We start from the raw sequence: 23,425 nt of genomic DNA on the forward strand, positions 1-23,425 counted from the left end.
GCTCATCCAGGATGGCACATCAATGCGAGCTGTGGCAAGAAGGTTTGCTGTGCCTGTCAGCATAGTGTCCAGAGGCTGGAGGCGCCACCAGGAGACAAGCCAGTACACCAGGAGATGTGGAGGGGGTCGTAGGAGGACAACAACCCAGCAGCAAGACCACTACCTCCGCCTTTGTGCAAGAAGGAACAGGAGGAGCACTGCCAGAGCCCTGCAAAATGACCTCCAGCAGGCCACAAATGTGCATGTGTCTGCACAAACGGTTAGAAACCGACTCCATGAGGGTGGTATGAAGGCCCGACGTCCACAGATGGGGGTTGTGCTCACAGCCCAACACCGTGCAGGACGCTTGGCATTTGCCACAGAACACCAGGATTGGCAAAGTCGCCACTGGCGCCCTGTGCTCTTCACAGATGAAAGCAGGTTCACACTGAGCACATGTGACAGACGTGACAGAGGCTGGAGACGCCGTGGAGAGCGATCTGCTGCCTGCAACATCCTTCAGCATGACCGGTTTGGCAGTGGGTCAGTAATGGTGTGTGGTGGCATTTCTTTGGAGGGCCGCACAGCCCTCCATGTGCTCGCCAGAGGTAGCCTGACTGCCATTAGGTACCGAGATGAGATCCTCAGACCCCTTGTGAGACCATATGCTGGTGCGGTTGGCACTGGGTTCCTCCTAATGCAGGACAATGCCAGACCTCATGTGGCTGGAGTGTGTCAGCAGTTCCTGCAAGATGAAGGCATTGAAGCTATGGACTGGCCGCCCGTTCCCCAGACCTGAATCCGATTGAGCACATCTGGGACATCATGTCTCGCTCCATCCACCAACGTCACGTTGCACCACAGACTGTCCAGGAGTTGGCGGATGCTTTAGTCCAGGTCTGGGAGGAGATCCCACAGGAGACCATCCGCAACCTCATCAGGAGCATGTCTAGGCGTTGTAGGGAGGCCATACAGGCACGTGGAGGCCACACACAATACTCAGCCTCATCAGGAGCATGCCCAGGCATTGTAGGGAGGTCATACAGGCACGTGGAGGCCACACACAATAATCAGCCTCATCAGGAGCATGCCCAGGCGTTGTAGGGAGGTCATACAGGCACGTGGAGGCCACACACAATACTCAGCCTCATCAGGAGCATGCCCAGGCGTTGTAGGGAGGTCATACAGGCACGTGGAGGCCACACACAATACTGAGCCTCATCAGGAGCATGCCCAGGCGTTGTAGGGAGGTCATACAGGCACGTGGAGGCCACACACAATACTCAGCCTCATCAGGAGCATGCCCAGGCATTGTAGGGAGGTCATACAGGCACGTGGAGGCCACACACAATACTCAGCCTCATCAGGAGCATGCCCAGGCGTTGTAGGGAGGTCATACAGGCACGTGGAGGCCACACACAATACTGAGCCTCATCAGGAGCATGCCCAGGCGTTGTAGGGAGGTCATACAGGCACGTGGAGGCCACACACAATACTCAGCCTCATCAGGAGCATGCCCAGGCGTTGTAGGGAGGTCATACAGGCACGTGGAGGCCACACACAATACTGAGATTCATTTTGACTTGTTTTAAGGACATTACATCAAAGTTGGATCAGCCTGTAGTGTGTTTTTCCACTTTAGTTTTGGGGGTGACTCCAAATCCAGGCCTCCATTGGTTAATAAATGTGATTTCCATTGATGATTTTTGTGTGATTTTGTTGTCAGCACATTCAACTTTGTACAGAACAAAGTATTCAATGAGAATATTTCATTCATTCACATCTAGGAGGGGTTATTTCACTGTTCCCTGTATTTTTTGAGCAGTGTAGTTGAGGCTTTTTCTACATTAGTAATTTTTTTTGTTTTTTTTCTACCATGTTCAATCCATCTTCCTCCAGAATCGATGGCCAAATGTATCACAAAGGCCGCGCTATAATAACCGAGGAGCAGACTGACAGGGCGGGGGCAGGGCGGGGGTTGTCTATATAATGCCATTATTACTGTTTGTCATGGAGTCTGATGCGAATGTAAGATGAATTTTTCAATAAGCGATAAATCCCTTTAGTCTTGAAAGATAAATCTAAATTTAATGTTCTTTGTGAGATTTTAGCTGCAGGACTGGGGACCGGGACCGGTCTTTAAATCAAGACTATGGTGATCCCCCGAGAAAATGTCTAATAAATAAGGTCACGTCTTATAATCTATAATATATAATATTTTCAATATTAGACCTACTCTCAGGCTGCCACACATTTAACTGCAGCCATATTTTTCATGTGCTCACCACTAGGGGGAGCTCATTGCATACTATTTTATTAGTGATTGAATTAATATACAATATACAGGGAGCTCCCCCTAGTGGTGGCTGCAGATAGAATCTTATCATGTATCTCTGTATACAGGGAGCTCCCCCTAGTGGTGGCTGCAGACAGGATCTTATCATGTATCTCTGGATACAGGGAGCTCCCCCTAGTGGTTGCTGCAGACAGAATCTTATCATGTATCTCTGTATACAGGGAACTCCCCCTAGTGGTGGCTGCAGACAGAATCTTATCATGTATCTGTGTAGACAGGGAGCTCCCCCTAGTGGTGGCTGCAGACAGAATCTTATCATGTATCTGTGTAGACAGGGAGCTCCCCCTAGTGGTGGCTGCAGACAGAATCTTATCATGTATCTCTGTATACAGGGAACTCCCCCTAGTGGTGGCTGCAGACAGAATCTTATCATGTATCTGTATACAGGGAGCTCCCCCTAGTGGTGACTGCAGACAGAATCTTATCATGTATCTCTGTATACAGGGAGCTCCCCCTAGTGGTGGCTGCAGACATAATCTTATCATGTATCTCTGTATACAAGGAGCTCCCCCTAGTGGTGGCTGCAGACAGAATATTATCATGTATCTCTGTATACAGGGAGCTCCCCCTAGTGGTGGCTGCAGGCAGAATCTTATCATGTATCTCTGTATACAGGGAGCTCCCCCTAGTGGTGGCTGCAGACAGGATCTTATCATGTATCTCTGTATACAGGGAGCTACCCCTAGTGGTGGCTGCAGACAGAATATTATCATGTATCTCTGTATACAGGGAGCTCCCCCTAGTGGTGGCTGCAGACAGGATCTTATCATGTATCTCTGTATACAGGGAGCTCCCCCTAGTGGTGGCTGCAGACAGAATCTTATCATGTATCTCTGTATACAGGGAACTCCCCCTAGTGGTGGCAGCAGACAGGATCTTATCATGTATCTCTGTATACAGGGAGCTCCCCCTAGTGGTGGCTGCAGACAGAATCTTATCATGTATCTCTGTATACAGGGCGCTCCAATAAGTGGTGGCAGCAGACAGAATCTTATCATGTATCTCTGTATACAGGTAGCTCCCCCTAGTGGTGACTGCAGACAGGATCTTATCATGTATCTCTGTATACAGGGAGGTTCTCCTAGTGATGACTGCACACAGAATCTTATCATGTATCTCTGTATACAGGGAGCTCCCCCTAGTGGTGGCTGCAGACAGGATCTTATGTATCTCTGTATACAGGGAGCTCCCCCTAGTGGTGGCTGCAGACAGGATCTTATCATGTATCTCTGTATACAGGGAGCTCCCCCTAGTGGTGGCTGCAGACAGGATCTTATCATGTATCTCTGGATACAGGGAGCTCCCCCTAGTGGTGGCTGCAGACAGAATCTTATCATGTATCTGTATACAGGGAGCTCCCCCTAGTGGTGGCTGCAGACAGAATCTTATCGTGTAACTCTGTATACAGGGAGCTCCCCCTAGTGGTGGCTGCAGACAGAATCTTATCATGTATCTCTGTATACAGGGAGCTCCCCCTAGTGGTGGCTTCAAACAGGATCTTATCATATATCTCTGTATACAGGGAGCTCCCCCTAGTGGTGGCTGCAGACAGGATCTTATCATGTATCTCTGTATACAGGGAGCTCCCCCTAGTGGTGGCTGCAGACAGGATCTTATCATGTATCTCTGTATTTAGGAAGCTCCCCCTAGTGGTGGCTGCAGACAGAATCTTATCATGTGTCTCTGTATACAGGGAGCTCCCCCTAGTGGCGCTGCAAACAGGATCTTATCATGTATCTCTGTATACAGGAAGCTCCCCCTAGTGGTGCCTGCAGACAGGATATTATCATGTATCTCTGTATACAGGGAACTCCCCCTAGTGGTGGCTGCAGACAGGATCTTATCATGTATCTCTGTATACAGGGAGCTCCCCCTAGTGGTGGCAGCAGACAGGATCTTATCATGTATCTCTGTATACAGGGAGCTCCCCCTAGTGGTGGCTGCAGACAGGATATTATCATGTATCTCTGTATACAGGGAACTCCCCCTAGTGGTGGCTGCAGACAGGATCTTATCATGTATCTCTGTATACAGGGAGCTCCCCCTAGTGGTGGCTGCAGACAGAATCTTATCATGTATCTCTGTATACAGGGAACTCCCCCTAGTGGTGGCAGCAGACAGGATCTTATCATGTATCTCTGTATACAGTGAGCTCCCCCTAGTGGTGGCTGCAGACAGGATCTTATCATGTATCTCTGTATACAGGGAGCTCCCCCTAGTGGTGGCTGCAGACAGAATCTTATCATGTATCTCTGTATACAGGGAACTCCCCCTAGTGGTGGCAGCAGACAGGATCTTATCATGTATCTCTGTATACAGGGAGCTCCCCCTAGTGGTGGCTGCAGACAGAATCTTATCATGTATCTCTGTATACAGGGCGCTCCAACAAGTGGTGGCAGCAGACAGAATCTTATCATGTATCTCTGTATACAGGTAGCTCCCCCTAGTGGTGACTGCAGACAGGATCTTATCATGTATCTCTGTATACAGGGAGGTTCTCCTAGTGATGACTGCACACAGAATCTTATCATGTATCTCTGTATACAGGGAGCTTCCCCTAGTGGTGGCTGCAGACAGGATCTTATGTATCTCTGTATACAGGGAGCTCCCCCTAGTGGTGGCAGCAGACAGGATCTTATCATGTATCTCTGTATACAGGGAGCTCCCCCTAGTGGTGGCTGCAGACAGGATCTTATCATGTATCTCTGGATACAGGGAGCTCCCCCTAGTGGTGGCTGCAGACAGAATCTTATCATGTATCTGTATACAGGGAGCTCCCCCTAGTGGTGGCTGCAGACAGAATCTTATCGTGTAACTCTGTATACAGGGAGCTCCCCCTAGTGGTGGCTGCAGACAGGATCTTATCATGTATCTCTGTATTTAGGAAGCTCCCCCTAGTGGTGGCTGCAGACAGGATCTTATCATGTATCTCTGTATACAGGGAGCTCCCCCTAGTGGTGACTGCAGACAGGATCTTATCATGTATCTCTGTATACAGGGATTTCCCCCTAGTGATGACTGCAGACAGAATCTTATCATGTGTCTCTGTATACAGGGAGCTCCCCCTAGTGGCGCTGCAAACAGGATCTTATCATGTATCTCTGTATACAGGAAGCTCCCCCTAGTGGTGCCTGCAGACAGGATATTATCATGTATCTCTGTATACAGGGAACTCCCCCTAGTGGTGGCTGCAGACAGGATCTTATCATGTATCTCTGTATACAGGGAGCTCCCCCTAGTGGTGGCAGCAGACAGGATCTTATCATGTATCTCTGTATACAGGGAGCTCCCCCTAGTGGTGGCTGCAAACAGGATATTATCATGTATCTCTGTATACAGGGAACTCCCCCTAGTGGTGGCAGCAGACAGGATCTTATCATGTATCTCTGTATACAGGGAGCTCCCCCTAGTGGTGGCTGCAGACAGAATCTTATCATGTATCTCTGTATACAGGGCGCTCCAATAAGTGGTGGCAGCAGACAGAATCTTATCATGTATCTCTGTATACAGGGAGCTCCCCCTAGTGGTGGCTGCAGACAGGATCTTATCATGTATCTCTGGATACAGGGAGCTCCCCCTAGTGGTGGCTGCAGACAGAATCTTATCATGTATCTGTATACAGGGAGCTCCCCCTAGTGGTGGCTGCAGACAGAATCTTATCGTGTAACTCTGTATACAGGGAGCTCCCCCTAGTGGTGGCTGCAGACAGAATCTTATCATGTATCTCTGTATACAGGGAGCTCCCCCTAGTGGTGGCTTCAAACAGGATCTTATCATATATCTCTGTATACAGGGAGCTCCCCCTAGTGGTGGCTGCAGACAGGATCTTATCATGTATCTCTGTATTTAGGAAGCTCCCCCTAGTGGTGGCTGCAGACAGGATCTTATCATGTATCTCTGTATACAGGGAGCTCCCCCTAGTGGTGACTGCAGACAGGATCTTATCATGTATCTCTGTATACAGGGATTTCCCCCTAGTGATGACTGCAGACAGAATCTTATCATGTGTCTCTGTATACAGGGAGCTCCCCCTAGTGGCGCTGCAAACAGGATCTTATCATGTATCTCTGTATACAGGAAGCTCCCCCTAGTGGTGCCTGCAGACAGGATATTATCATGTATCTCTGTATACAGGGAACTCCACCTAGTGGTGGCTGCAGACAGGATCTTATCATGTATCTCTGTATACAGGGAGCTTATACAGGGAGCTCCCCCTAGTGGTGGCAGCAGACAGGATCTTATCATGTATCTCTGTATACAGGGAGCTCCCCCTAGTGGTGGCTGCAGACAGGATATTATCATGTATCTCTGTATACAGGGAACTCCCCCTAGTGGTGGCTGCAGACAGGATCTTATCATGTATCTCTGTATACAGGGAGCTCCCCCTAGTGGTGGCTGCAGACAGAATCTTATCATGTATCTCTGTATACAGGGAACTCCCCCTAGTGGTGGCAGCAGACAGGATCTTATCATGTATCTCTGTATACAGTGAGCTCCCCCTAGTGGTGGCTGCAGACAGGATCTTATCATGTATCTCTGTATACAGGGAGCTCCCCCTAGTGGTGGCTGCAGACAGAATCTTATCATGTATCTCTGTATACAGGGAACTCCCCCTAGTGGTGGCAGCAGACAGGATCTTATCATGTATCTCTGTATACAGGGAGCTCCCCCTAGTGGTGGCTGCAGACAGAATCTTATCATGTATCTCTGTATACAGGGCGCTCCAACAAGTGGTGGCAGCAGACAGAATCTTATCATGTATCTCTGTATACAGGTAGCTCCCCCTAGTGGTGACTGCAGACAGGATCTTATCATGTATCTCTGTATACAGGGAGGTTCTCCTAGTGATGACTGCACACAGAATCTTATCATGTATCTCTGTATACAGGGAGCTTCCCCTAGTGGTGGCTGCAGACAGGATCTTATGTATCTCTGTATACAGGGAGCTCCCCCTAGTGGTGGCAGCAGACAGGATCTTATCATGTATCTCTGTATACAGGGAGCTCCCGCTAGTGGTGGCTGCAGACAGGATCTTATCATGTATCTCTGGATACAGGGAGCTCCCCCTAGTGGTGGCTGCAGACAGAATCTTATCATGTATCTGTATACAGGGAGCTCCCCCTAGTGGTGGCTGCAGACAGAATCTTATCGTGTAACTCTGTATACAGGGAGCTCCCCCTAGTGGTGGCTGCAGACAGAATCTTATCATGTATCTCTGTATACAGGGAGCTCCCCCTAGTGGTGGCTTCAAACAGGATCTTATCATATATCTCTGTATACAGGGAGCTCCCCCTAGTGGTGGCTGCAGACAGGATCTTATCATGTATCTCTGTATTTAGGAAGCTCCCCCTAGTGGTGGCTGCAGACAGGATCTTATCATGTATCTCTGTATACAGGGAGCTCCCCCTAGTGGTGACTGCAGACAGGATCTTATCATGTATCTCTGTATACAGGGATTTCCCCCTAGTGATGACTGCAGACAGAATCTTATCATGTGTCTCTGTATACAGGGAGCTCCCCCTAGTGGCGCTGCAAACAGGATCTTATCATGTATCTCTGTATACAGGAAGCTCCCCCTAGTGGTGCCTGCAGACAGGATATTATCATGTATCTCTGTATACAGGGAACTCCCCCTAGTGGTGGCTGCAGACAGGATCTTATCATGTATCTCTGTATACAGGGAGCTCCCCCTAGTGGTGGCAGCAGACAGGATCTTATCATGTATCTCTGTATACAGGGAGCTCCCCCTAGTGGTGGCTGCAGACAGGATATTATCATGTATCTCTGTATACAGGGAACTCCCCCTAGTGGTGGCTGCAGACAGGATCTTATCATGTATCTCTGTATACAGGGAGCTCCCCCTAGTGGTGGCAGCAGACAGGATCTTATCATGTATCTCTGTATACAGGGAGCTCCCCCTAGTGGTGCCTGCAGACAGGATATTATCATATATCTCTGTATACAGGGAGCTCCCCCTAGTGGTGACTGCAGACAGGATCTTATCATGTATCTCTGTATACAGGGAGCTCCCCCTAGTGGTGGCTTCAGACAGGATCTTATGTATCTCTGTATATAGGGAGCTCCCCCTAGAGGTGGCTGCAGACAGGATCTTATCGTGTATCTCTGTATACAGGGAGCTCCCCCTAGTGGTGGCTGCAGATAGAATCTTATCGTGTATCTCTGTATACAGGGAGCTCCCCCTAGTGGTGGCTGCAGATAGAATCTTATCGTGTATCTCTGTATACAGGGAGCTCCCCCTAGTGGTGGCTGCAGACAAAATCTTATCATGTATCTCTGTATACAGGGAGCTCCCCCTAGTGGTGGCTGCAGACAGAATCTTATCATGTATCTGTGTAGACAGGGAGCTCCCCCTAGTGGTGGCTGCAGACAGAATCTTATCATGTATCTCTGTATACAGGGAACTCCCCCTAGTGGTGGCTGCAGACAGAATCTTATCATGTATCTGTATACAGGGAGCTCCCCCTAGTGGTGACTGCAGACAGAATCTTATCATGTATCTCTGTATACAGGGAGCTCCCCCTAGTGGTGGCTGCAGACATAATCTTATCATGTATCTCTGTATACAAGGAGCTCCCCCTAGTGGTGGCTGCAGACAGAATATTATCATGTATCTCTGTATACAGGGAGCTCCCCCTAGTGGTGGCTGCAGGCAGAATCTTATCATGTATCTCTGTATACAGGGAGCTCCCCCTAGTGGTGGCTGCAGACAGGATCTTATCATGTATCTCTGTATACAGGGAGCTCCCCCTAGTGGTGGCTGCAGACAGGATCTTATCATGTATCTCTGTATACAGGGAGCTACCCCTAGTGGTGGCTGCAGACAGAATATTATCATGTATCTCTGTATACAGGGAGCTCCCCCTAGTGGTGGCTGCAGACAGGATCTTATCATGTATCTCTGTATACAGGGAGCTCCCCCTAGTGGTGGCTGCAGACAGAATCTTATCATGTATCTCTGTATACAGGGAACTCCCCCTAGTGGTGGCAGCAGACAGGATCTTATCATGTATCTCTGTATACAGGGAGCTCCCCCTAGTGGTGGCTGCAGACAGAATCTTATCATGTATCTCTGTATACAGGGCGCTCCAACAAGTGGTGGCAGCAGACAGAATCTTATCATGTATCTCTGTATACAGGTAGCTCCCCCTAGTGGTGACTGCAGACAGGATCTTATCATGTATCTCTGTATACAGGGAGGTTCTCCTAGTGATGACTGCACACAGAATCTTATCATGTATCTCTGTATACAGGGAGCTTCCCCTAGTGGTGGCTGCAGACAGGATCTTATGTATCTCTGTATACAGGGAGCTCCCCCTAGTGGTGGCTGCAGACAGGATCTTATCATGTATCTCTGTATACAGGGAGCTCCCCCTAGTGGTGGCTGCAGACAGGATCTTATCATGTATCTCTGGATACAGGGAGCTCCCCCTAGTGGTGGCTGCAGACAGAATCTTATCATGTATCTGTATACAGGGAGCTCCCCCTAGTGGTGGCTGCAGACAGAATCTTATCGTGTAACTCTGTATACAGGGAGCTCCCCCTAGTGGTGGCTGCAGACAGAATCTTATCATGTATCTCTGTATACAGGGAGCTCCCCCTAGTGGTGGCTTCAAACAGGATCTTATCATATATCTCTGTATACAGGGAGCTCCCCCTAGTGGTGGCTGCAGACAGGATCTTATCATGTATCTCTGTATTTAGGAAGCTCCCCCTAGTGGTGGCTGCAGACAGGATCTTATCATGTATCTCTGTATACAGGGAGCTCCCCCTAGTGGTGACTGCAGACAGGATCTTATCATGTATCTCTGTATACAGGGATTTCCCCCTAGTGATGACTGCAGACAGAATCTTATCATGTGTCTCTGTATACAGGGAGCTCCCCCTAGTGGCGCTGCAAACAGGATCTTATCATGTATCTCTGTATACAGGAAGCTCCCCCTAGTGGTGCCTGCAGACAGGATATTATCATGTATCTCTGTATACAGGGAACTCCCCCTAGTGGTGGCTGCAGACAGAATCTTATCATGTATCTCTGTATACAGGGAGCTCCCCCTAGTGGTGGCAGCAGACAGGATCTTATCATGTATCTCTGTATACAGGGAGCTCCCCCTAGTGGTGGCTGCAGACAGGATATTATCATGTATCTCTGTATACAGGGAACTCCCCCTAGTGGTGGCTGCAGACAGGATCTTATCATGTATCTCTGTATACAGGGAGCTCCCCCTAGTGGTGGCTGCAGACAGAATCTTATCATGTATCTCTGTATACAGGGAACTCCCCCTAGTGGTGGCAGCAGACAGGATCTTATCATGTATCTCTGTATACAGTGAGCTCCCCCTAGTGGTGGCTGCAGACAGGATCTTATCATGTATCTCTGTATACAGGGAGCTCCCCCTAGTGGTGGCTGCAGACAGAATCTTATCATGTATCTCTGTATACAGGGAACTCCCCCTAGTGGTGGCAGCAGACAGGATCTTATCATGTATCTCTGTATACAGGGAGCTCCCCCTAGTGGTGGCTGCAGACAGAATCTTATCATGTATCTCTGTATACAGGGCGCTCCAACAAGTGGTGGCAGCAGACAGAATCTTATCATGTATCTCTGTATACAGGTAGCTCCCCCTAGTGGTGACTGCAGACAGGATCTTATCATGTATCTCTGTATACAGGGAGGTTCTCCTAGTGATGACTGCACACAGAATCTTATCATGTATCTCTGTATACAGGGAGCTTCCCCTAGTGGTGGCTGCAGACAGGATCTTATGTATCTCTGTATACAGGGAGCTCCCCCTAGTGGTGGCTGCAGACAGGATCTTATCATGTATCTCTGTATACAGGGAGCTCCCCCTAGTGGTGGCTGCAGACAGGATCTTATCATGTATCTCTGGATACAGGGAGCTCCCCCTAGTGGTGGCTGCAGACAGAATCTTATCATGTATCTGTATACAGGGAGCTCCCCCTAGTGGTGGCTGCAGACAGAATCTTATCGTGTAACTCTGTATACAGGGAGCTCCCCCTAGTGGTGGCTGCAGACAGAATCTTATCATGTATCTCTGTATACAGGGAGCTCCCCCTAGTGGTGGCTTCAAACAGGATCTTATCATATATCTCTGTATACAGGGAGCTCCCCCTAGTGGTGGCTGCAGACAGGATCTTATCATGTATCTCTGTATACAGGGAGCTCCCCCTAGTGGTGACTGCAGACAGGATCTTATCATGTATCTCTGTATACAGGGATTTCCCCCTAGTGATGACTGCAGACAGAATCTTATCATGTGTCTCTGTATACAGGGAGCTCCCCCTAGTGGCGCTGCAAACAGGATCTTATCATGTATCTCTGTATACAGGAAGCTCCCCCTAGTGGTGCCTGCAGACAGGATATTATCATGTATCTCTGTATACAGGGAACTCCCCCTAGTGGTGGCTGCAGACAGGATCTTATCATGTATCTCTGTATACAGGGAGCTCCCCCTAGTGGTGGCAGCAGACAGGATCTTATCATGTATCTCTGTATACAGGGAGCTCCCCCTAGTGGTGGCTGCAGACAGGATATTATCATGTATCTCTGTATACAGGGAACTCCCCCTAGTGGTGGCTGCAGACAGGATCTTATCATGTATCTCTGTATACAGGGAGCTCCCCCTAGTGGTGGCAGCAGACAGGATCTTATCATGTATCTCTGTATACAGGGAGCTCCCCCTAGTGGTGCCTGCAGACAGGATATTATCATATATCTCTGTATACAGGGAGCTCCCCCTAGTGGTGACTGCAGACAGGATCTTATCATGTATCTCTGTATACAGGGAGCTCCCCCTAGTGGTGGCTTCAGACAGGATCTTATGTATCTCTGTATATAGGGAGCTCCCCCTAGAGGTGGCTGCAGACAGGATCTTATCGTGTATCTCTGTATACAGGGAGCTCCCCCTAGTGGTGGCTGCAGATAGAATCTTATCGTGTATCTCTGTATACAGGGAGCTCCCCCTAGTGGTGGCTGCAGACAAAATCTTATCATGTATCTCTGTATACAGGGAGCTCCCCCTAGTGGTGGCTGCAGATAGAATCTTATCGTGTATCTCTGTATACAGGGAGCTCCCCCTAGTGGTGGCTGCAGACAAAATCTTATCATGTATCTCTGTATACAGTGAGCTCCCTCTAGTGGTGGCTGCAGACAGGATCTTATCTTGTATCTCTGTATACAGGGAGCTCCCCCTAGTGGTGACTGTAGAAAGAATCTTATCATGTTTCTCTGTATACAGGAAGCTCCCCCTAGTGGTGGCTGCAGACAGGATCTTATCGTGTATCTTTGTATACAGGAAGCTCCCCCTAGTGGTGGCTGCAGACAGATATAATTTATTTCTACGCATTGTTTATGCTGCGGATTTGTAGCTATGCATCAGACAAATGGACGTCCTGTCTGTGACAATATGTCTCTTATTTTACAGACCATCCACGTTGCCATAGTGTGTGCGGGGTATAACGCCAGCCGTGATGTGGTCACACTGGTCAAGTCCGTCTTGTTCCACAGGTAAAGCTGCTCTCTGTCTTGTTGGGAGTGTCAGTGTCGTACATGTAGTCGTGCGTCTCATCGTCTCCTATGTCTCTGCGTCCCTCGTTTTCCATCACTGTCTTTAGCTGTCTTTTTCTACCACTCTCAGTCTCTTTCTTCTTGCATTTCTCTAACTTTCTCCCTCACTCCCCATCAGTCTCTTCTTTCCTTTCTTCTTTTCTCTTCCTCCCTCTTGATCTCCCTCACATCCCTGCTCCATCGTTGTCTCCTCACGTCTCTTCCCATCGCTGTCTCTTACTTCTTGTCCTGCCTTTCTCTTTCTCTCCATCCTTCTCCTTACATAACGCTCTCCTCCACTATCTCCACATACCTATGTCGCTTTCTCTAGATAATTCTCTCCATCACTCTCTTTTTGCAGCGCTCTCCTTCGTTCTCCATGTAGCGCTCTCCTTCGTTCTCCATGTAGCGCTCTCCTTCGTTCTCCATGTAGCGCTCTCCTTCGTTCTCCATGTAGCGCTCTCCTTCGTTCTCCATGTAGCGCTCTCCTTCGTTCTCCTTGTAGCGCTCTCCTTCGTTCTCCTTGTAGCGCTCTCCTTCGTTCTCCATGTAGCGCTCTCCTTCGTTCTCCATGTAGCGCTCTCCTTCGTTCTCCATGTAGCGCTCTCCTTCGTTCTCCATGTAGCGCTCTCCTTCGTTCTCCATGTAGCGCTCTCCTTCGCTCTCCATGTAGCGCTCTCCTTCGCTCTCCATGTAGCGCTCTCCTTCGTTCTCCATGTAGCGCTCTCCTTCGCTCTCCATGTAGCGCTCTCCTTCGTTCTCCATGTAGCGCTCTCCTTCGTTCTCCATGTAGCGCTCTCCTTCGCTCTCCATGTAGCGCTCTCCTTCGTTCTCCATGTAGCGCTCTCCTTCGTTCTCCATGTAGCGCTCTCCTTCGCTCTCCATGTAGCGCTCTCCTTCGTTCTCCATGTAGCGCTCTCCTTCGTTCTCCATGTAGCGCTCTCCTTCGCTCTCCATGTAGCGCTCTCCTTCGTTCTCCATGTAGCGCTCTCCTTCGTTCTCCATGTAGCGCTCTCCTTCGCTCTCCATGTAGCGCTCTCCTTCGCTCTCCATGTAGCGCTCTCCTTCGTTCTCCATGTAGCGCTCTCCTTCGTTCTCCATGTAGCGCTCTCCTTCGCTCTCCATGTAGCGCTCTCCTTCGCTCTCCATGTAGCGCTCTCCTTCGTTCTCCATGTAGCGCTCTCCTTCGTTCTCCATGTAGCGCTCTCCTTCATTCTCTTTGTAGCGCTCTCCTTCGTTCTCCATGTAGCGCTCTCCTTCGCTCTCCATGTAGCGCTCTCCTTCGCTCTCCATGTAGCGCTCTCCTTCGTTCTCCATGTAGCGCTCTCCTTCGCTCTCCATGTAGCGCTCTCCTTCGTTCTCCATGTAGCGCTCTCCTTCGTTCTCCATGTAGCGCTCTCCTTCGTTCTCCATGTAGCGCTCTCCTTCGCTCTCCATGTAGCGCTCTCCTTCGTTCTCCATGTAGCGCTCTCCTTCGCTCTCCATGTAGCGCTCTCCTTCGTTCTCCATGTAGCGCTCTCCTTCGTTCTCCATGTAGCGCTCTCCTTCATTCTGTTTGTAGCGCTCTCCTTCGTTCTCCATGTAGCGCTCTCCTTCGCTCTCCATGTAGCGCTCTCCTTCGTTCTCCATGTAGCGCTCTCCTTCGCTCTCCATGTAGCGCTCTCCTTCTTTCTTCATGTAGCGCTCTCCTTCATTCTGTTTGTAGCGCTCTCCTTCGTTCTCCATGTAGCGCTCTCCTTCGTTCTCCTTGTAGCGCTCTCCTTCGTTCTCCATGTAGCGCTCTCCTTCGTTCTCCATGTAGCGCTCTCCTTCGTTCTCCATGTAGCGCTCTCCTTCGTTCTCCATGTAGCGCTCTCCTTCGTTCTCCATGTAGCGCTCTCCTTCGTTCTCCATGTAGCGCTCTCCTTCCTTCTCCATGTAGCGCTCTCCTTCGTTCTCCATGTAGCGCTCTCCTTAGTTCTCCATGTAGCGCTCTCCTTCGTTCTCCATGTAGCGCTCTCCTTCGTTCTCCATGTAGCGCTCTCCTTCGTTCTCCATGTAGCGCTTTGTCGCTCTCTATCCATCACACTTGCTCACATCGCCCTTTCCTTACATCTGTCTCCATCGCTTTCCTGTGTTCTCCATCCATCTCTCTCTCTCTGTCGCTCTCTCATCACTCTTTCTTCCTGCTGCTCTGCATCATTCACTCAGTTGCTCTTTCCATCACTCTTTTGCTCTTTCCATCTCACTCTATTTGTCTCTATATTGCTCTCTTGATCGCTCTCTGTAGATCACTTTTTCTTGTTCTCTCCATCTCCATCTTTCTATTGCTCTCCATACTACTCTCCATCACTCTCTTTCCATCGCTAACTCCATCTTTCTGCCCACTTCTCCCTCTATTGACCTTTCTATTGCTTCGCTATCACTCCTCTCTATTATTCTCTCCTTCTGTCTCTACAACTCTTCATCGTTTTTTTTCTTTTGCTCTCTCATTGTCTCTCTTCTTTCCGTCTCTCTGTTGCTCTTTCCATTGCTTTTTCTATTGTTTGCTCCATCATTTTCTCTATCTTGCTCTCCATCGTTCTCTCCATGATTATCTTCAATGCCGGTCATCACTCTTTCTATCTTCCTGAGCTGCAGTGCTGGACACTGCCACGTGAACTAAGGTGGCGCTCTTTCCAGTCAATAGAAATAGACCTTTCTCTTTTAATCCCATTCAACTCATTAACTCTCCTCTATTTTTGTATTTCATCTCAGCCCATCTCTCTCTTCTTTGCCTGCTTTTCCACCATCGATCCATAGGGTCTCACGACCCCAGCTCCCGGTCGCCGCCCGTTCCCACTAGGTGATATTGTAATCCCTCTAATGGCTTAATTTGACTGCATATTGGTCACTTTTTCTGGATGCACCTCGCAGGGGAAAGAGATGAAGGAGGCGGGAGGAGTGGGGAAGCGACCTCGCGGGTGGTAAAGATGAAGGCTGAGGGAGGAGTGGGGAAGCGACCTCATGGGGGATAAAGATGAAGGCTGAAGGAGTAGTGGGGGGGGGAGATGAAGGTCGTAAAAGGAGTGGGGAAGTTACCCCGCAGGGATGGGGGGGGGAGATGAAGGCGACGGGAGGAATGGGGAAGCGACCTCGTGAGGCGAAAAGATGATGGCGGCTGGAGGAGTGGGGAAGTGACCTCGCGGGGGGTAAAAAATTAAGGTGGCGGGAGGAGTGGGGGAACGACCTCGTGGGGGGGGTGAAGGCGGTTGGAGGAGTGGGGGGAACGACCTCGTGGGGGGGGGGATGAAGGCGACGGGAGGAATGGGGACGCAACCTTGCGGAGGGGAAGAGATGAAAGCGGCAGGAGTAGTGGGGAAGCGACCTCGCGGGGGAAAGAGATTAAGGTGGCGGGAGGAGTGGGGAAGCAACCTCGCAGGGAGAAGGGGAGATAAAGGCGGCAGGAGGAGTGGGGAAGCTTCCTCACGGTGGGGAAAAGATGAAGGCTGCCGGAGGAGGGAAGAAGCGACCTCTTGGGGGAAAGAGATTAAGGTGGCGGGAGGAGTGGGGAAGCGACCTCGTGGTGGGGAAGAGATGAAGACGGCGAGAGGAGTGAGGAAGCAACCTCACAGGGTTGAAGAGATGAAGGCGGTGGGAGGAGTGGGGAAGCGACCTTGTGGTGGGGAAGAGATGAAGACGGCGAGAGGAGTGGGAAAGTGACCTCGCGGGGGAAAGAGATTAAGGTGGCGGGAGGAGTGGGGAAGCGACCTTGTGGTGGGGAAGAGATGAAGATGGCGAGAGGAGTGGGGAAGCAACCTCGCGAGGGAAAGAGATTAAGGTGGCGGGAGGAGTGGGGAAGCGACCTCGTGGTGGGGAAGAGATGAAGGTGGCAGGAGGAATGGGGAAGCGACCTCGTGGTGGGGAAGAGATGAAGACGGCGAGAGGAGTGGGGAAGCGACCTCACAAGGTTGAAGAGATGAAGGCGAAGGGAGGAGTGGGGAAGCGACCTCGCGGGGGAAAGAGATGAAGGCGGCGGGAGGAGTGGGGAAGCGACCTCTCGGGAGGGGGAGAGGGAGATGAAGGCGGCGGGAGGAGTGGGGAAGTGACCTTGCGGGGCGGGGGGAGACATGAAGGCGGCGGGATGAGTGGGGAAGTGACCTCCAGGGGCGGGGGGAGAGATGAAGGCGGTGGGAGGAGTGGGGAAGCGACCTCTTGGGGAGGAAAAGATGAAGGCGGAGGGATGAGTGGGGAAGCGACCTCCCGGGGCGGGGAGGAGAGATGAAGGCAGCGATAGGAGTGGGGAAGCGAAGAAGGCGGCGGGAGGAGTGGGGAAGCGACCTCGCGGAGGGGAAGAGATGAAGGCGTCGGGAGGAGTGGGTAAGAGAGTGGTGAACTCCAGGATGATGATGGGGGAAGAACTTTAGCGTTAATAAAAAAAAAAAAAGGAAACGGCTTGGAAGCAATTTCTTTCTTGCACTTAAATTGTATTTTTATTGGAATGCTTTTAATGTGCGGTGTCCTCCGCGCGGGGGTGCATCGGCGTCCGCCGCCTCCGGTGTATCTCCGGAGTATCGCGCTCCCTGTGCATTGTCTCCTGTGCATAAGAAACATTTCATTTATCTTTACAGTGTCGGATAAATGTTACATTTTATGCCAATTTCTATTCATTTTACGAGCCGGGATCGTAACGCAATCCCGGGAACAAAGAGGAGAAATGTGTCGTTTGAGTAGAAATCAATGTAATTGGCATTTGCATTTTAGTTTTCATTTGCACCAGATCGTGAATTCTAGTTGCAGCATATTTACCCTGAAATATGGGAATTTTACCTCCCTGCCTGCAGAGGATGTGCAGATAAGGATTATCTGGGTAATGTCAGCCCTTAAAGGGGTTTTCCGCATCATCAACCCCCAACGATTACCTGATTGAAGTGTTTATACTGTAGCACTGTAATTTAAAGTAGTGGCTGAGTTTGGTATTGCAGCTCTGTCCCATTCACCTAAGGTGTAATACCGGGCACCACCACTATCAAAAGTACGGAGCTGTGCCTGGTGAAGAGTAATGGAGCCCACTCAATCAGCTGATCGGCAGAGTACCACTCATCCTAATGATGGCGTATTAGTTTTGTAGCCCTGAACAACAATTTTTATTGCTGCTTGCAAAAAAACATACATTAGAATAAGCCGCTATACCCAACTTAATGTACCATTATACTATTTGTAAAACTGTGTGGGGCCATTATACTGTTTGGAGGGCTATGCGGGGAATTATATTGTTTGGAGGGCTATGTGGGGAGCATTATACTGTTTGGAGGGCTATGTGGGGAGCATTATACTGTTTGGAGGGCTATGTGGGGGGTATTATACTGTTTGGAGGGCTATGTGGGGGGTATTATACTGTTTGGAGGGCTATGTGGGGGGTATTATACTGTTTGGAGGGCTATGTGGGGGGCATTATACTGTTTGGAGGGCTATGTGGGGGGTATTATACTGTTTGGAGGGCTATGTGGGGGGCATTATACTGTTTGGAGGGCTATGTGGGGGGCGTTGAATTGTTTGGAGAGCTATGTGAGGAGCATTATACTGTTTGGAGGGCTATGTGGGGGGCATTGAATTGTTTGGAGGGCTATGTGGGGAGCATTATACTGTTTGGAGGGCTATGTGGGGGGCATTATACTGTTTGGAGTGCTATGTGGGGGGCATTATACTGTTTAGAGGGCTATGTGGGGGGGGCATTATACTGTTTGGAGAGCTATGTGGGGAGCATTATACTGTTTGGAGGGCTATGTGGGGGGCGTTGAATTGTTTGGAGGGCTATGTGGGGAGCATTATACTGTTTGGAGGGCTATGTGGGGGGCATTATACTGTTTGGAGGGCTATGTGGGGGGCATTATACTGTTTAGAGGGCTATGTGGGGGGTCATTATACTGTTTGGAGAGCTATGTGGGGAGCATTATACTGTTTGGAGGGCTATGTGGGGAGCATTATATTGTTTGGAGGGCTATGTGGGGGGCATTGAATTGTTTAGAGGGCTATGTGGGGAGCATTATACTGTTTGGAGGGCTATGTGGGGGGCATTATACTGTTTGGAGGGCTATGTGGGGGGCATTATACTGTTTTGAGGGCTATGTGGGGAATTATATTGTTTGGAGGGCTATGCGGGAGGCGTTGAATTGTTTGGAGGGACCAATATGATGTTTGGAGGGCTGTGTGGTTTCCATCATACTGTATGGAGGGCCATCATACTGTTTAGAGGGCTATGGGGACCATATAATTGTGTGGAGGGCTGTAGGGAGCCTCATACTGTGTATGATCGACTGTCAGGGCCATCCTACTGTGTGTGGGGGACTGTGGGGACTATCATACTGTGTTGGGGTATCATACTTTCGAGGGGTGGGGGGTACTGTAGGGTCATCATATTGTGCATGTTGAAGGTCCTGTGGTGGAATTCATTGTGGGGATATCATACTGTTTGGGGTGGGCACTTTTGTTAGCATCATACTTTATGACGGCCATGATTTTATGAGGGTGGGGTAGCAATTAGAACATCTGCTGATTTCTATGTACGGCCTTGGTAACATACCCTAATAAATGTCCACAATTTTGATTATAAACTTGAAATTTTGGGATTTTCTGACTTGACAAATGATGGAATTCTGGCTTCATGCTGCCACCACTAGGTGGAGCTCACTGCATATGTGCATCATACTGCAGACATACTGCACGCAAGAGCTCCACCTAGTGGTGGCTGTAGGTATGTACTATAACAACAAGTGTTGGACCGTGCCGTATAATTGACCTGTGTGAATTTTTCCTTCCGGGGGAGAGCTAATTTGCCTCCGAATACACCTGAGCTGAGCTCTTTCTTCTCTCGCGCGGTTCCTGCGTCCTTGGATTTTCGATACCTTCTCTATTTTTTTCCCGGGACCGGGTTTTTTTTTAATACAGATCTGTAATAAATATGTTAAAGCTCGGAAGACCTAATCATGACACTGCTGAGGAATCCGCTGTGTCTTAAAGCTGCTGCCTCGACTGGTGCGGAATACAAAGCAGGGGCTTTCTTCAGATGAAAACTCCTCTGACACTCCAGTGGTGGCCTCGGGGTCACGGCAGAAGGGGAGCCGGGAGGAAATTCAGGCACAATCCGGCGCCCATTGTGATCCGGGGGAATTTGGGAACAGAATTTAAGTTCAGATGCATACAGTGCTCCGAGCGATAAAATGCAGAAAAAGTCACAAAGACATAAAAGATGATTTAAAGGAATTTTCCTGATTTTGGTAAAAAAAGCAGAAATTAGTTGTCTAGGATTAAAAGAGCATGGCAACTTCTGTTAAAAACAGAGCCTCGCCTGCCCGCAGGTTGTGTGTGGTTTTGCAGCCGAGCTTCATTAATTTCAATGGAGCTAAACTGCAATACCTGAAACCACCAGGTGGGGTGCTGTTTATGGAGAAAGTTTTTACATTGCTGTGCAAAGGAGGTGGATGCGATCACTGCTTCCACCTGTTATTCTAATGCAGGGCTTTGACCATGGCAAGACGAAGCAGAGAACCAGTGGATAGTGTCAGAAATAATACTGCCATTTGTTGGCCAAAGAGGAGTTTATATAGTTCTAGTCATGTCAGCAATCAATCTTACCTTGGCAGCTGCTTTTCCATAAGGAATCGCTGGCCCCATGCGCTTAGCAAGATATGGTGAAAAAAAAGAAATCCAGAAGAAGGTGAGGGCCCCTTACCGACAAACCGACTCCGCCTGTAGCATAAAAGGATCTTAGAGCAGAGGTGTCAATCACATAGCTCCACCCACGCTGATCTGCAACTACGGCTCCACCCATGCTGATCTGCAACTACGGCTCCACCCACGCTGATCTGCAACTACGGCTCCACCCACGCTGAGCTGCAACTACGGCTCCACCCACGCTGAGCTGCAACTACGGCTCCACCCACGCTGAGCTGCCACTACGGCTCCACCCACACTGAGCTGCCACTACGGCTCCACCCACGCTGATCTGCAACTACGGCTCCACCCACGCTGATCTGCAACTACGGCTCCACCCACGCTGAGCTGCAACTACGGCTCCACCCACGCTGATCTGCAACTACGGCTCCACCCACGCTGAGCTGCCACTACGGCTCCACCCACGCTGAGCTGCAACTACGGCTCCACCCACGCTGATCTGCAACTACGGCTCCACCCACGCTGAGCTGCCACTACGGCTCCACCCACACTGAGCTGCCACTACGGCTCCACCCACGCTGATCTGCAACTACGGCTCCACCCACGCTGATCTGCAACTACGGCTCCACCCACGCTGAGCTGCCACTACGACTCCACCCACGCTGAGCTGATACTTTGGCTCCACCCACGCTGAACTGCCACTACGACTCCACACTGAGCTGCAACTACAGCTCCACCCACACTGATCTGCAACTACGGCTCCACCCACACTGAGCTAGCACTACGACTCCACCCACACTGAGCTGCCACTACAGCTCCACCCACGCTGAGCTGCCACTACAGCTCCACCCACGCTGAGCTGCCACTATGGCTCCACCCACACTGAGCTGCCACTATGGCTCCACCCACACTGAGCTGCCACTACGGCTCCACCCATGCTGAGCTGCCACTACGGCTCCACCCACGCTGATCTGCCACTACGGCTCCACCCACGCTGATCTGCCACTACGGCTCCACCCACGCTGATCTGCAACTACGGCTCCGCCCACACTGAGCTGCCACTACGGCTCCACCCACGCTGAGCTTCTACGGCTCCACCCATGCTGAGCTGCAGCTACAGCTCCGCCCACACTGAGCTGCCACTACGGCTCCACCCATGCTGAGCTGCTACTACAGCTCCACCCACGCTGAGCTGCCACTATGGCTCCACCCACACTGAGCTGCCACTATGGCTCCACCCACGCTGAGCTGCCACTACGGCTCCACCCATGCTGAGCTGCCACTACGGCTCCACCCACGCTTATCTGCCACTACTGCTCCACCCACGCTGATCTGCCACTACGGCTCCACCCACGCTGAGCTGCCACTATGGCTCCACCCACGCTGATCTGCAACTACGGCTCCGCCCACACTGAGCTGCCACTACGGCTCCACCCACGCTGAGCTTCTACGGCTCCACGCTGAGCTGCAGCTACAGCTCCATCCATGCTTAACTGCCACCATACCTCCACCCACGCTTAGCTGCAGCTAATCTTACACTCACACTGAGCTGCCACTACAGCATCACCCTTGCTGAATTGCGACTACATATCCACCCACAATGAGCTGACACTACAACTCCACCCACACTAAGCTGCTACTACAGACCCACCGACACTGAGCTGCACAGCAGTTTAAACCTTGAACAGCCCCACCTATGCTGAGCAGCACAGAACTGTAAACTTTGGACAGTCCCACCCACGGCGAGCTGCACATGAGTGTAAGCTTTGGCTAGCCCCACCTACGCTGCGGAGTGTAAATTTGAACAGTCCCATCCACGCTGAGCTGCACAGCGGTGTAATTTTTGAGCAGTCCCACCAATGCTGAGCTGCACAGGAGTGTAAGCTTTGACCAGCCCCACCCACGCTGAGCTGCACTGGAGTGTAAGCTTTGGACAGCCCCACCCACGCTAAGCTGCACAGGAGTGTAAGCTTTGGACAGCCCCACCGATGCCGAGCTGCACTGGGGTGTAAGCTTTGAACAGCCCCACCCATGCTGAGCTGCACTGGAGTGTAAGTGTTTGGACAGCCCCACCCATGCTGAGTTGCACTGGAGTGTAAGCTTTGGAGAGCCCCACCCACGCTGAGCTGCACAGGAGTATAAGCTTTGGACAGCCCCACCCATGCTGAGCTGCACAGGAGTATAAGTTTTAGACAGCCCCACCCACGCTGAGCTGCACTGGAGTGTAAGCTTTGGACTGCCCCACCCATGCTGAGCTGCACTGGAGTGTAAGCTTTGAACAGTCCCACCCACGCCGAGCTGCACTGGAGTGCAAGCTTTGGGCAGACCCACCCATGCTGCACTGGAGTGTAAGCTTTGGACAGCCCCACCCACGCTGAGCTGCACAGGAGTATAAGCTTTGGACAGCCCCCCCCCCCCACGCTGAGCTGCACAGGAGTAAAAGTTTTGGACAGCCCCACCCACACTGAGCTGCACTAGAATAAGCTTTGGACAGCCCCACCCACGCTGAGCTGCACAGGAGTGTAAGCTTTGGACAGCCCCACCCACGCTGAGTTGCACAGGAGTATAAGTTTTGGACAGCTCCATCCATGCTAATCTGCACTGGAGTGTAAGCTTTGGACAGCCCCACCCACGCTGAGCTGCACAGGAGTGCAAGCTTTGGACAGCCCCACCCACGCTGAGCTGCACAGGAGTGTAAGCTTTGGACAGCCCCACCCACGCTGAGCTACACTGAAGTGTAAGCTTTGGACAGCCCCACACACGCTGAGCTGCACTGGAGTGTAAACTTTGGACAGCTCTACACACGCTGAGCTGCACAGGAGTATAAGCTTTAGACAGCCCCACCTACGCTGAGCTGCACAGGAGTTAAGTTT

At 50.7% G+C, this 23,425-nt stretch overlaps 1 protein-coding gene across 1 annotated transcript in view; it reads left to right on the top strand.

Annotated features, from left to right (window-relative positions):
- Nucleotides 1–23,425, top strand: part of LARGE1 (LARGE xylosyl- and glucuronyltransferase 1) — a 521,095-nt gene that overhangs the window by 294,632 nt on the left and 203,038 nt on the right. Inside the window, exon 4 of the mRNA XM_073650219.1 lies at nt 12,799–12,881. Coding sequence (XP_073506320.1) covers nt 12,799–12,881 — 83 coding nt within the window. The remainder of the gene's footprint in view (nt 1–12,798; nt 12,882–23,425) is intronic.

Source organism: Phyllobates terribilis, unplaced genomic scaffold, assembly GCF_046119375.1.
Source record: "Phyllobates terribilis strain yellow unplaced genomic scaffold, ASM4611937v1 Scaffold_10__3_contigs__length_209671492, whole genome shotgun sequence".
Taxonomy (NCBI): domain Eukaryota; kingdom Metazoa; phylum Chordata; class Amphibia; order Anura; family Dendrobatidae; genus Phyllobates; species Phyllobates terribilis.